Source organism: Mizuhopecten yessoensis, unplaced genomic scaffold, assembly GCF_002113885.1.
Source record: "Mizuhopecten yessoensis strain PY_sf001 unplaced genomic scaffold, ASM211388v2 scaffold716077, whole genome shotgun sequence".
Classification (NCBI taxonomy): Eukaryota; Metazoa; Mollusca; class Bivalvia; order Pectinida; family Pectinidae; genus Mizuhopecten; species Mizuhopecten yessoensis.
The window spans coordinates 95,854-110,660 of NW_018479936.1; the positions used below are offsets into that span (position 1 = coordinate 95,854).

The window sequence follows — 14,807 nt, forward strand, 5'->3', positions numbered from 1 at the left end:
AGTGAGAATTATCCCTGAAGGAGGAAGATGGTTTTAAATTGTAAAATTGGGATTCCTGCCCCAACCCTAGGGGGCCAGGGCGGGGCCCCAAAGGGAAATTTAACCAATTTTCAAAAATCTTCTTCCTGTGACTCAGAGTCCTATACTACAGTCATTTTCTCTGCATGGATGGAAAGATCATCAGGGGCTTTATTTAAATTGTAAATTTCAGGACCCCCGAGCTATCCGTTCTCCCTTGGGGAGGGGGTAAAGTTTACTATAGTTTATATAGGGAAACAACACTTTTGGGTATATTTTGACAATTTTCTGTTGGAAATTATTTTTACTTGGTCAGAATCATCTTTGGTGGATGACGGTATCACATTGTAAACTTGGAATTCCTGCCCCATCCCCAGGGGTTAGAGCGGGGCTCCAAAGGGAACATTTACAAATATTTTAAAATTCTTATCCTTTGATGACATGACAAGTATTGTATTTCACTTAGTTTACATGCTTATTTCCACATCACATCTATACAATAAAATAAAGCTACCAGTACCTATGATATAACTCAGGTGACCGCTAAGGCCCTTGGGCCTCTTGTTTAAAGAGTACAGGAAAAGAAAAGGGAAAAACAAATTACAATTTTACCGAAAGTGACATTTTCTGTAATGATCTGCCTATCTGCCGCAGGAACGAAGTACCCATTCATGTTCAGAACAGAGATACTTTCATTTTCTGACACAGGAAGTGAAAACCCTGACAGATGCGAGCTATGTCAGGTTTGAAGGTTTTTGTTTCGGCTTTCCTCTGGGATACAGATCTGTTTTAGTCCTTCCAACTACACTTCAAGCCTGTACCATTACCTCGTGGAAAAATGATTTAAACATTTGAGCCGTTAATAATAGGATCAGTCTATGCATTTAGCTAATGGCGACTGTAATTGGTTTTCACATACTTCGCTCAGCAGCAGAACACATTCCCTTCCATATGTCAGTATAGACTTGTTGAGATACAGAACCATTCCTTAATACATACGCTGCAAGATACTAAGATGGATGGAGGGACCAGCGAAGTCATTAAGGCTCCTCTCCCCATCAACACCATTGTTGATCGACTCAACCCCCTCAAACAAAAATAAACCAGTCCAGATAAATAGAAAAATGAGCCCAAAATGTTGTTGTAGGGATGAAAGCACAATTGAAGAATTGGTGTGAGAAAAAAGTTTCGTGTCCTTAGTAATATGTAGATGTAGTTGCATTTCATTGTGATTTCCATTGGGCTGTTGGTGCTTCTTGAAATTGAAAATATCCTCCTGGTAATGTTGATGCAAAATTTAGAAATTCCAGAATCGTGGCTTAAGCTGGTAGAATTTGTGTAGAAATATTTGCAATGCTACATATATGATTTCGGTGTTCTATATAAGTAATACAATTTATCTACAAATTAAATTTACGTTAATAAAGAAATTTGTTACTATGCAAACCTGGCATAAATAAATTACCTGGCCTGGCCTCTAAATTAATTCACATGTAACTTGATTATTTGTCCAACATATCATTTATTATATCCTAGTTAAATGATTCAGAAAAAACAACTAGGTTACCATGGCAACTGTTTTTTGCCCTGGTAAAATTGGTTTGTTCTGAAACACCCTGTACATGTAACTTAGTTAGAGCCTGCAATACCATTACAGGGAAGTGAAGGATTCAGGCCGATCTTGCACAAATAGTTAAGATACGAAGAAGATGGATGATGTTTCTAAGCTGTAATTTAAATCTCTGACTGGAACACACACTCGGAAATCTGTGAACATGGATCATGACGACGTCAAGGTCCAGGTCTTCGTGTATCGCATACAAGGTTCTATAGAAAATCCAGAGCATTCATCACTCGGAACTTTTATCGTTCATTGATGGGTATTAAAACCTGTTGGATATTAAAAGGCTCACAGGCGTCTAGAGAAACAAAGCTCCACAAATTGAACTTTACTGGTGATACATATAGCGAGGCGAAACCAATAAAACGTTTTCTTCCACACATTACTCCGCTTATACTTACCATAAATCCTGTTAGAAAAAAAAAACAGGAAAAGAGGAGGATTTAAAGCCAGAAATGTGTCAATCTTTTAGTGTGTAAACTGTTTGGAATAAACATCAATCAGGCCCGCCATGATAAAACATTAGGCAGGGCACATTTACCAGATAAAATCTAATGCAGAAATGGGCAATGTTTTTTGAAAAGTTTTGTTGCTTTCCCAAGTTTTAAGATGTCTGCGATGTTACAGTTGATTTCTCCGATAGAAGAACACCTTTCTCCAGGGTTCTTTCATAAGTGTTTGAGATTCAACTTAACTTTTCTCATATGATCAAAAGGACTGAGTGAAAAAATTTGGTGAAGTTATGTTCTCTTGTAAAAAAGGTATGAAAAGTTGGATATATGATCACTATTGTTTACCTTTAAAAAACACCTAGATATTCTATTGTTACAGTAGAAAATATGGTCTGTTTTTTGTTTGTCACTGATATCAGTTTAAAAAATATTGTGTGTGTGTCGGGTATGGTATGGTGGAACGGCACCTGGTTCGGCCGTAGCTTCTGTGTCGTCAGTGACACATTTCTCCCACCCTTATTACCTGGATGTGAGATAAGCTTACAATACTGGGGAGGACCATCTGATTGACAGGTGATATATATATCAGGGTGATTAAGACCTGACCTAAATACTCTATCTACCCACTTAACCCTACGAGACAGCGGAGCACCTCATGCCTTCTCAGCTTACTCTTTATACTTTACATACATACGTTAACTCATTCGAACCTGAAAACACATTTGACGTCTTTCAATTCAATGGTTGGAATAGTTCATTATGAAAATTCGGGGCTGAATGAGTTAAGGTGGCTCCACACTTCCGTAATTAACCAGCGAAATTCGTTGAAACTTTCATATAATGGTTATGCAACTATGTAGAGTTGATTTTATGAAAATCTAAACACTCCGATAGTTAGGGGACTTTTTTGGAAAAAATACCAAAAAATTGAATTTTCGTCAATTTTAATATTTTCCGGGTTTTTTTTGGGTGTGACATTGTTCTGAACAATAACAACAATAATAAAATGAAAAGAAGCATTTCTAATTAACCCTACAAATATTTTATTTATCGCAAAATATGTAACACATGTTACACAAAGTGTTTTTTATTGAATTTGAACGGATAAAAGTGATTATCTACAAGCTAAAAGCCAACAGGACACAAAGATCTATACATATAGAATGGGAAATTGAACAAAATATACACAATGGCTTTATAATTAATTTATTTTACATTTTACAATCACTTCGATCCGGGTAAGAGTTATCTTCCTTGAAAAAAATCGGAACTTTTTGCAGAGGGGTGACATTTACACAATGACAGTTGTCCCTGTTTACATATAACAAAAATGATGGAAATAAATCAAAAATATGATATCAAAATTATCAATTTATTGTTCTTTAATGGAACCAAATTACCCTCAGTCATGTACACTTTGGACATCATTCCACAGTCCGCTAACTCACGGTATGTTTATAATTACATGTCAGGTACATATGTGACCAGAGGCTATCGCATGGTATGCCGTTCTCACGTGCACTCACACATGCATTTTATAGGTATCTTGATATTTTACAAAACATTATTTTCACAGAGTAAGTAGACTACATTTGTAAACACGATTTAATCGACAGAGCGAAACTTCCTCAACAGCGAAAATCGTAACGACCTCGAGCTTATGAACTCGTGTTGCACATGTGAGGTTGGTACGTCCGCATTCCATGCGTTTCCTATATGACCTTCTTGAGGTCGTTTGGTCTCATGTCACTATCTTCCCGTGAGTCTGTTTATGTCTATGAATTTGAAAGCTTTATTCCTGAAATACGTGTGATTATACATTTCCCAGTAAAATCTCGATATCGGGTGTTAACATATCATCGGCACGCACGTGTACTATTGTTTACCAGGGGCCTGTTCGTGTATGCGGAGCAACCGGTTTGACCGTTTATAAATGTAACAATTTCGGGTATAGATCCTGGCGGACCTGCAAATGTATATGCAGGCCTTGCAAGGCTTTCTCACGGCTCGCCTGAAAGCAGCATCAGATTACTAGGTCCAACCTTATTTAATAAACGAACAACAGTGGTCTGATCGGTTTGACCGTTTAAACGAAAACAGCCAAGGTGTAACTATAATTTGCACAACGACATTGAATGCCCGATACGCAATACGGAAATGACGACACGGTGTACATGCACATTTCGATCAAGATAATGGAGTCCGAGCTGTACTTTTTCCGAAAGTACGTCATCAAAATGGACGCTGATGACGATGTGTGGAGTCACCTTAAAGGTGTTCAGTTGACAAATAATAGGTTTTGAAAGAGTATTAGCTCAAAATCGACAAAATTTAAAACATCCTTAAAAACTTAAGCCATTTTCTTTAGAAAAGGAATATAAATCTTCGCTAAGGCATTCAAAGAAATATTTGTAAACTTACAGTTAACAAACGTTCTGAACAAATCACAGGAGATGGACAAAATCTGTTTTATCGAAAATCTGCAACAGTGATGTTCAATACAAAACTTTTTATGCAGGGGTCAAAAATATGGCTTAATATGTATAATAATTCGCAAAAATGTATATAAATTGATTCCGGTTATCGTGCTTTTCTGTAGTCAGTAAAACCTAGTGACTACAGAAAGGTAACTGGAATAAGTTTCCAGTCTGTATAGACAGAGTAGAAGTGTTCCCTGGATAGATAGTAAATCCCGGGTTACCCAAGTACACCGCCATTGTCCGTATCTAAAGACCGGAATAATGAGCCTGAGATCCAACACTCAAGCAAATACGATTTAAGTTTTATTTCTTTTCATTCATGTTTTCACTCAGTTTATAGGATCGTTCATTCATCCCCACCATTCTGTCGATGCAATAGAAACTTCATTCAGGTGTAGTCCCATTCATCAGCATAGAGCTCGCACTTCAATTCATGAAATTGTGCATTATGGATTCAATACAGGTCTCCAGTTTTTTCACTTGCTTCATTCTTCGTGAAGGAATTTGTTCTTTGTTGAAGATTTCTGAAAATATTCTAAACGGATTATTTGGCATGAAAGTATTTTTCTATCTTTGTTTATTTCATCTTTTAACTAGCTACATCGGTTTATTTGACGAGGATGAATGCTGGTCCCCAGAATAATGAGATGTATAAGCCCTGATCAGGTTTTGCCCAAAGATCTGCTTAGTCTCTCGGGTCAAGGACATTTTAACATTTTTGTGGTTGACTAGTGCAGGGACAGTATATAGAGGGGATTGGCAACTCTGCCCCAGTCAAGATTCTATAGCACGTCGCTTTTGTGTTTGTTCACCGAACCGCGAAGTCATCGAGAGCCCCTCTCGATCAGCCCGCGCTTGCGCACTAGCGTTAAAATCATGGTTTTGATAACGGTTAGCCCTGATTGGGACTGTGTATTAGCAGTGTATTATACGTCTCTGGTATTAGTAGGTCTTCTTTTTATTCCAGGGATAGGGCTATCGTTGCCACTATGTCTAGCCTTTCGGCTGTGTTGGTGGCTATTACAACAAATCACATTTCGTACAGCACGTTCCAGTGAAAATAATGCTTATATTGACACTTTTTGACACGAAAACAGCACAAGTTATTTGTTATTTTTTGCCATAAAAATTAGTACTACATATCAAAAAAATATTCAACTTTCTATCGCTGTAAATTTCAAAATGAAGTATTTTTGAAATGAGCTCATCCCCGAATGCAGGCGAACTTTTTTGTTGGGTTTAACATTTCCGGTTGTTTACGTTTTTTAACAACACGTGTCCTTCGTTACCAGACGAGTAATTTCATCTGTGACATCGCTATCGTTCCAAATAATGCAAATCAAATCAGGCCTACTTAACATAGAAATTACTCGGCTGTTTATTGATATTAATTGTTTAAAAAAAAAAAAACGATAGTTTATAAAATTAATCAAAACAGTGAGCAGTCAACAACTACTTTCGCAATGATGATTTACGTTCCAGTGAAAAATAATGCTGATATTTACACTTTTGACACAAAAATAACACAAGTTAAATTATATTATTTGCAATTAAAATGGGTTGGGTCGTTATAAAAATTATTCAGCTTTCTATTGCTGCTAATTTAAAAAAGATCAGTCAAATATTTTTTGAGGTGGTTCACAAATATGTGGGTTTTTTTTATCCCGCATTTTTGTTTACGGTTTTTAACAACACGTGTCCTTCGTTACCAGAAGAGTAATTTCATCTGTGACATCGCTATAGTTCCAAGTAATGCAAATCAAATCAGGCCTACTTAACATAGAAATTACTCAGCTGTTTATTGATATTAATTGTTTTAAAAAATATAAACGATAGTTTATAAAATTTAATCAAAACAGTGAGCAGTCACCAACTACTTTCGCAATGATGATTTACGTTCCAGTGAAAAATAATGCTGATATTTACACTTTTGACACAAAAATAACACAAGTTAAATTATATTATTTGCAATTAAAATGGGTTGGGTCGTTATAAAAATTATTCAGCTTTCTATTGCTGCTAATTTAAAAAAGATCAGTCAAATATTTTTTGAGGTGGTTCACAAATATGTGGGTTTTTTTTATCCCGCATTTTTGTTTACGGTTTTTAACAACACGTGTCCTTCGTTACCAGACGAGTAATTTCATCTGTGACATCGCTATAGTTCCAAGTAATGCAAATCAAATCAGGCCTACTTAACATAGAAATTACTCAGCTGTTTATTGATATTAATTGTTTTAAAAAATATAAACGATAGTTTATAAAATTTAATCCAAACAGTGAGCAGTCACCAACTACTTTCGCAATGATGATTTACGTTCCAGTGAAAAATAATGCTGATATTTACTCTTTTTGACACAAAAATAACACAAGTTAAATTATATTATTTGCAATTAAAATAGGTTGGGTCATTATAAAAAAAAATGTCTGTCGACGCCCACCACAATACTCTGAACCATGCGTTACGTCGCGTTTAAAAATAGAAAAATATACCCCAAAAACGAGACATCAATTAATATGATACCACAGATTTTATCAATTATAAGTAATACAATCAGCTTATAACAATGGGATAAACAAAAGTCGTAAGAACACTTATCGCGATTGGTTTGTTTTCACGCCAACTTCTGTAATCTAACGAAGCGGTATCGACGCCATCTTGGTTTGTCAAAATTGAGATAGGTGGCGCTCGCTATCTGCTCCTGAATCAGGGGGAGGTAAGTCTAGATTGACGTGTCATAAAATTGGTAAGGCAAAGAGGGAGTTGCTAATCCCCTTCACTATACGTCCCTGACTAGTGTGATAATCTTTGTATTCCAGCCACATCTTTCACTTACACTGTAACAAGCGCTCGGGCGCTTGGAAAAAACCACTTTATCTTCATCATATTTATTTGATGTTTTCTCCTGGATACCTTTCACGACTTTTCTACAGAACTAGAAACTGTATATGATGTATGTAGTTTCAGCCCAATATAAATCTTATTTATCAGGAAGGGTGGGAAAATTGGCAGCTATTATGACACTTGCGATTATTTTCCCTTCTTCCTGGGTAATCTCGATCTGTTTGAGTTGGGACATATGTTAGTTTTTGGATGATGAATGAAATGCTGCGGTGTTTTTGTATGAAGAGTTCAGGGAATGACAACATGCATGGCTTCCATATAAATGTGTAAAGCTCTATTACCTCCCGTCTTTGACCGATATCCCCAGTATCAACGTAAATACCAGTCTTTCGTACAAATGTCTTCTGTTTCGAATATGTCAAATGGGTTGGGTATTGCAAACATCACATGCAATGAAATTTGCTGCTCAATATCCTTTCAACGTTAAACGGGCTTTAAAAGTGTGTTTACATGTGTATATACAGAAATGCATAGCTTTAGAATATCACGGAATGGGACACAATTTGTTTTTGATGCTGTCAAAACATGTTTATGCACTTTTGAAAATTTCACTCAACATTTACAAACAGTTTCTTCAAATGGGGTTTGAAAGGCAGGGGAGATCATTACGATTGTTGTGAATAAAAAATCAAATACATTAACCCCTTTCACCGCTATGTAACTTTAATAAACTCTACCGTTAAATGATCTGGATGAGTTCATTATGGTCTATAGTGTTGACTTGAACTTAGTTTTAAAAAAAACCTTTTTCAAATTTTCAATCAATGTTTTAATTGTGGTATTTGTATCGACATGTGTATATCAGAAGTTAAACCGGACTCATCATATCAACTGTTAGCCTATGATTGATATAGGTATATTGTAGGTAGTTTTCTCAATGAACGCTGCAGCTTTGTACACATAATGGTTTATAGTGTTGAGACAGTTGTGTTTACAATGTATCTGCATTAACGATGTACACACGTCAATAACAGTAATTATGTGTGACATTAAGACGAATTACCGTATCACCGACATTTATCAGATTTCCTGTCAGAGGTCAAGGTGAAGATCTTCTGCAGTTTATTTCCCGATAATTAAGGCCAAATAATTCATTTGTGATACATTTTTGATGTTTTAGTATACAAACAAACAATATGTTACCATGGAGAGTTAACCCAATCACCTCTGAGGACACATTTGAACTCTTCTTCAATATGAAATTTCAGGGGTGAAAGGGTTAAATGTGTTGTCGTAATACGTTACAACAACACATCAGTGTGTGGTTGCAATATTTAGAAATTTTGATTGATTATTCTTAATTTAATTGATATACGAAATTTGATTCCTATCGAGATGAGGACTTATCATTGAAGAGGGCACTGAATTGACCCATTCACCACGCCTAAAGTCACATTTGAACCTTACCAAATCAAAGACTGGGCAAGTCCAATTAAGTTATGTAGGGGTAAATGAGTTAATTGCTTTGTACTAGAAATTAAATACTTGTGTGTCCTTGTGAAGGTTTCCCAAGTGTCCGATGTGTTTTGACAGTAAACAGTGTCATCCTTTATGAGATGGAATTTGAGGAATGTTGCTCCTGTTAGTATGGTGTCTTTATAATTGTTGGTCATATATGTAGATAAGGATTTGAGTGCGCGGAGTTGCTCCGATATTATGTACGTAGGTGTTTTCAGCAAGGCTGATTTTTTGACACCTGAAGTCTAGCCGTGAATATGGTTTAATTCCTATCCGTAGATCGGCCATTTTAATAAGGATGTGATTGTGAAGAAATAAAAAAGTGTCCAACATCAAAGGAAATAGATTTCACAGGATATTTCCCCCGAAATTGAAAGCCCCAGTGAACACAGCGAAATATGGGTGGATCTACATTAAGAGATGTCAATTCTGACATTTTTCTGGGCCCCTTGTACGCATACCTAAAGTAACTGGCCGTATACGTTTTGTCTGGCTACACAAGCCAGTCCAACACAACAGGTATCGTTGTATAGTTAACGCTGTGGAAAGTTAGATGAGGTCACAATTGTGATGATGCAAGCGAAATCAGAACAAATTCATGTCGGAGGTATTAGACGGAATCAAATAATGAATGAGTGGAGGTCTCGTAGGTCACGGGACATTGCGACTCAGGTCTTTTACAAATATAGTCATCAAGGCATTTATTTCATAAATCCAGTCATTTTCACTTTCCACCCTGTATAGCGCATACAACCTTTTTTGTCAATTTACAAGTTAATTGTAAAATTGCCCCGCACACTTGACAGATGCAGTATTGTGCAGTATTGTGTTGTGTCTGGCATCACAAGGGAAAACCTGTGAACCTGCTCAGTTTTATTACCGATAACCTACAGGTAATTCCCATAAAAACAGCCATTTCGCCTTTTTAAGATTTCTGATATATAAACCTTCAAATTGCTTAAAAAAAAAATCATTATTTATTTTTGGATAAATTGAATGTAACATTTCAATGAAATACTTACAACTACATTACAAATCAAATAAAGAAAATGAAAGGTTTTCCCCTTTTGAAAAAAAATATACATATAGTGATAAATGTTTAGTATTCATCTGTGCTTGCTAATGAATAGTTGTCATGGAAACTTATTTGGGGTGTTACGTGATTTACCTGTGACCTGTGCTGATAAATTACAGGTAAAGCCCGTTTCTTACCTCAGCACTAACATGTTACCTGTAGAATTCATACCTAAATAAGAACCACACACGCTTAAGATTATGATTGATCTATTTGACTTCTGATTTATTTTTAGTCTTAATTCAATAAGTTCTTTAGACCACCTGTACGAGATTTTCACATGTACAGCAAGTTAAAAATGTCAGTATTGAATAACAAGTAAGGAGCGGAAAACGTGATTATGAATGTATTTAGTTTCGACCTCCTTGACACATTTCAATGCAATCTGAATAATTTCTTACTTGAAAAGAGTTATAACCAAACTGTATTCCGTTCCTGGTCAACTTTTCCTGTTTCAGGTTAACACCCAGAAATCATATTTAAAATTTTCTGTTTATTTTCCCCATTCTGTAAAAAAAAAAAAATCTGATTATCAACTGTCAGGTTTATAGATTAAATGGTATTTAAGTATTAAGGAAATGATAAAATGTTTGGACACATTTAAAGTAGAATGTTTAATGCTAACAGGTCAAATCAAGATCAAACCATATATATGCAAGTTCTCACTAAACCAGTATATAAAACTAACACGAAGCATTGACATCAAAAATACTGTTATTATGTTCAGTATTCTAAAGTAAAAAATACATGAAAGGAGGCATTTAAATAATCAATGAAGTCTCACTACAACATTATAAGATTTCAGATATAAAAGAAAGAAAAAAAGAATAGAAATATAATGAAATTTTAAATGGAGGGAAATGTGCCATGTCACTGAAAGTGGCCAAATATCTGCCATATAAAGGGCATCTGTCTCTGTCTCACCCACAGTCCCCGGAGGCCACCAGCACGGTCCCCGGAGGCCACTATCATGGTCCCTGGAGGCCACCAGCAGGCAAATTACTGATGGCACATTTGGGTGCGTTCCTTCAAATAAATTATGTAGGCCAATTGAAGGATTTATAGCAAATGTTGTGCCAAGTGAGGGTTAGGTTACAAGTCTCATCACCTCCCACATCAAAGTAGCTAAAGTACAGGGGAGGGGTTTGTACAGAGGAGGGGTTTGTACAGGGGAGGGGTTTGTACAGGGGAGGGGTTTGTACAGGGAAGGGGTTTGTACAGAGGAGGGGTTTGTACAGGGGAGGGGTTTGCCTAAGTTTCAGGTTTTATATCAATTCTTGTTTAGAAATGTGACTTTTGACATTTTATGCAGAATGAATTGACCTATACAATGTGTAAGATTGGTTGACGTTGGTTTTTTTTGTGGAAACCTGTGATCTTTGAAATGATAGCCTGCCCTTTTACCTCTTTGTGCAATGATTGACCTTTGACCTATTGTGTGTTACAGAGGCGATGAAACAGCTTGCCACACGTCTTGAAGGTCCCTTCAACATCGAATCAGTGGTGGATCCGATCGATGTACAGATCTCGAACGCCATCATGACCCTTCACGACAACGGGGAAGAAATCAGTGACCAGGTAACCTGTCTAAACCATCCAATATTTCTCATCAGAAAGATCTGTCCTGAGAATCTGTCTTACTTATTTATACCTGGTTATGTCAAGCTGTCTCCAGTACTGTACAAGTTATCATTGACAGTCCTTATATAGGTCGTCCTCATCAGATCTGAGCTGGTAATGGTATCTGCTACAGGTCAACACTTGGTATAGTCACCTGTCAACAGGCCCTGCTGCTGGAGGCAAGCCCAGCATTATAGAAGCTGAGTCCATTCTTCCTTAGTCCTTATCAGAACGCCATGGTGATGATGTAGTGTTGTCTGGTTGCCATAGTCACAGTGCTTGATGACAGAGAAAGTCAGAGAAAGTTGGTCTCTTGCTATCTACACTCAAGGGGCCAATTACCACTTCATGTACACCTTTCACCTGTGTTGTTAGAGCGGGCCAGGAATCTGGACAGTAGGGGTGGGGAGATATCTGGGCACCCATTGATAACCATTTCCTCTGACAGATAAGGTCTGCTTATTGGTGTGAATGTCCTCAGCTTCTGTGAACACTGGTGTACAAACAGAGTCTGTATCTTGTCACAGACACTGTTGGAAGTGATGCTTGTACGGTGAGTTCAGACACCTGGGCAAATCTTACAGCTAGGTGTCACTGTATTGATTTCTATGTAAATCAAATATTGGTTATTATTATAACCGAAACATAGAATTTGCTGTAAAGAGCTCTAGCCTAGTTTAGCTTCATCCTATATTTCTGTTTGAAAACAAGGTATAATCTTTACAAGAGAACTGATGTTGGTACATGTATTGAGAATTTTATAACTCTCCCCTCCCCCAAATAATGATACGACCAATGCCAATGGCCAATTTCTGCCAGAAAATGAAATATAATCTTTACAAGAAAACTGATGTTGGTATTGATAATTCTGTAGCTTTCTACTCTCCTCAAGCCCCGCCCTCATTCCCCCGCCCTAATGATATGACCAATGCCAATGGCCAATTTCTACCAGATCACATATGACTGATATTTAACACATTTACCCCTGAAGACACATTTGAACTCTTCCCATTCAATGTTTGGAATAGTTCATTATGAAATTTCAGGGGTGAATGAGTTAAGTAGATCTGGATGGCAATGATACTGCATAGTGGATCTAATCTATTATAAAATAGGCTTAAATTAGGTCGTGTATATCTATAAATAAACAAACAGATCATCAATCTTGATAACAATTCCTGTTCTGTTTCTGTACCAATATACCCAGATAATGTGGAAATATTTATAATGATGGATGAATACTGGGAAAAAAAGACTGTAACAAGCTTTTACTTGATATACAGAGGTTGAAACTCCGGCAGATTTATTGAAACTGTTTGATTCGGTTTATCAACATTGATGAAACATCTTGTAGAGGCCGATCAGTATTGATTGAAAGTCATCTGTTTGAATTGATGCGTTTCCAAGGGAACCGGTATCTGTACTACAATCCCCGGAGTTAAGATTAATGTACATGTTCGTTCTAATTTTCTTATTGTTGGAATTTAGTTCAAACATATTTGTATCGATGGATATATTTAGACAGGTTATTACATTATCTCCCACTCTCTCCATTGACTTCCAATAAAGGACTCGGGTGTTGACAGAGGGCATTGCACCTGATGTCTTTAGACCAACATTTCATTTTGTGTTGATAAACTGTAATCTGTCGGTAAGCACAGTCAGTGGAAGGTGATTTCGGGATAACCATTCCAAACATGTAAGGGAGTCTGACTATCAGGGCAAATGTTTTATTGTGGGTACAACCCTTATTGGACTTTGACCTGTGTAATATCCGTATTTAACATTTCATAGTTGACCTTTGACCTTTGAATATTCAAAATTTATTTTCATACACAAAAGAAGAAATTGTTTCGGGCATCAGCCTCTTTCTGCGGTGTTTAGCCAGACATGGTACCTCCGAGCCGAGGGCCTCTAGCCAGGGTCTGTATCTAGGGGGGATCAGGGGAAGGCAACATTACAGAGCTAATTTGAAGGATCAATGATAATCACTTTCATTAGTGACCCAGATAATGTTGAACATCTTATTGTGGTCTTTGTATAGACACTTTCTTATTGGGTTCTTTATATAGACACTTTCTTATTGGGTTCTTTGTATAGACACTGTCTTATTGGGTTCTTTGTATAGACACTGTCTTATTGGGTTCTTTGTATAGACACTGTCTTATTGGGTTCTTTGTATAGACACTGTCTTATTGGGTTCTTTGTATAGACACTGTCTTATTGGGTTCTTTGTATAGACACTGTCTTATTGGGTTCTTTGTATAGACACTGTCTTATTGGGTTCTTTGTATAGACACTGTCTTATTGGGTTCTTTGTATAGTCACTGTCTTATTGGGTTCTTTGTATAGACACTTTCTTATTGGGTTCTTTGTATAGACACGGTCTTATTGGCTTCTTTGTATAGACACTTTCTTATTGGGTTCTTTATATAGACACTGTCTTATTGGGTTCTTTGTATAGACGCTGTCTTATTGGGTTCTTTGTATAGTCACTGTCTTATTGGGTTCTTTGTATAGACGCTGTCTTATTGGGTTCTTTGTATAGTCACTGTCTTATTGGGTTCTTTGTATAGACACTTTCTTATTGGGTCCTTTGTATAGACAGTTTCTTATTGGGTTCTTTGTATAGACACTGTCTTATTGGGATCTTTATATAGACACTTTCTTATTGGGTTCTTTGTAAAGACACTTATTTATTGTGTTCTTTGTATAGACAGTTTCTTATTGGGTTCTTTGTATAGACACTTTCGTATTCGGTTCTTTGTATAGACACTTTCTTATTGGGTTCTTTGTATGGACACTTTCTTATTGGGTTCTTTGTATAGTCACTGTCTTATTGGGTTCTTTGTATAGACACTTTCTTATTGTGTTCTTTGTAAATACACTTTCTTATTGGGTTCTTTGTATAGACACGGTCTTATTGGCTTCTTTGTATAGACACTTTCTTATTGGGTTCTTTGTATAGACACTGTCTTATTGGGTTCTTTATATAGACACTTTCTTATTGTGTTCTTTGTAAAGACACTTTCTTATTGGGTTCTTTGTATAGACACTGTCTTATTGGGTTCTTTGTATAGACACTGTCTTATTGGGTTCTTTATATAGACACTTTCTTATTGGGTTCTTTGTATAGACACTTTCTTATTGGGTTCTTTGTATAGACAGTTTCTTATTG

The 14,807-nt window shown here is 36.5% G+C and overlaps 1 protein-coding gene across 1 annotated transcript in view; it reads left to right on the forward strand.

The window, feature by feature from the left end:
• The window catches only part of LOC110441642 (glypican-6-like), a 111,879-nt gene that overhangs the window by 65,093 nt on the left and 31,979 nt on the right, over window positions 1-14,807 (forward strand). Inside the window, exon 5 of the mRNA XM_021484837.1 lies at window positions 11,457-11,587. Coding sequence (XP_021340512.1) covers window positions 11,457-11,587 — 131 coding nt within the window. The remainder of the gene's footprint in view (window positions 1-11,456; window positions 11,588-14,807) is intronic.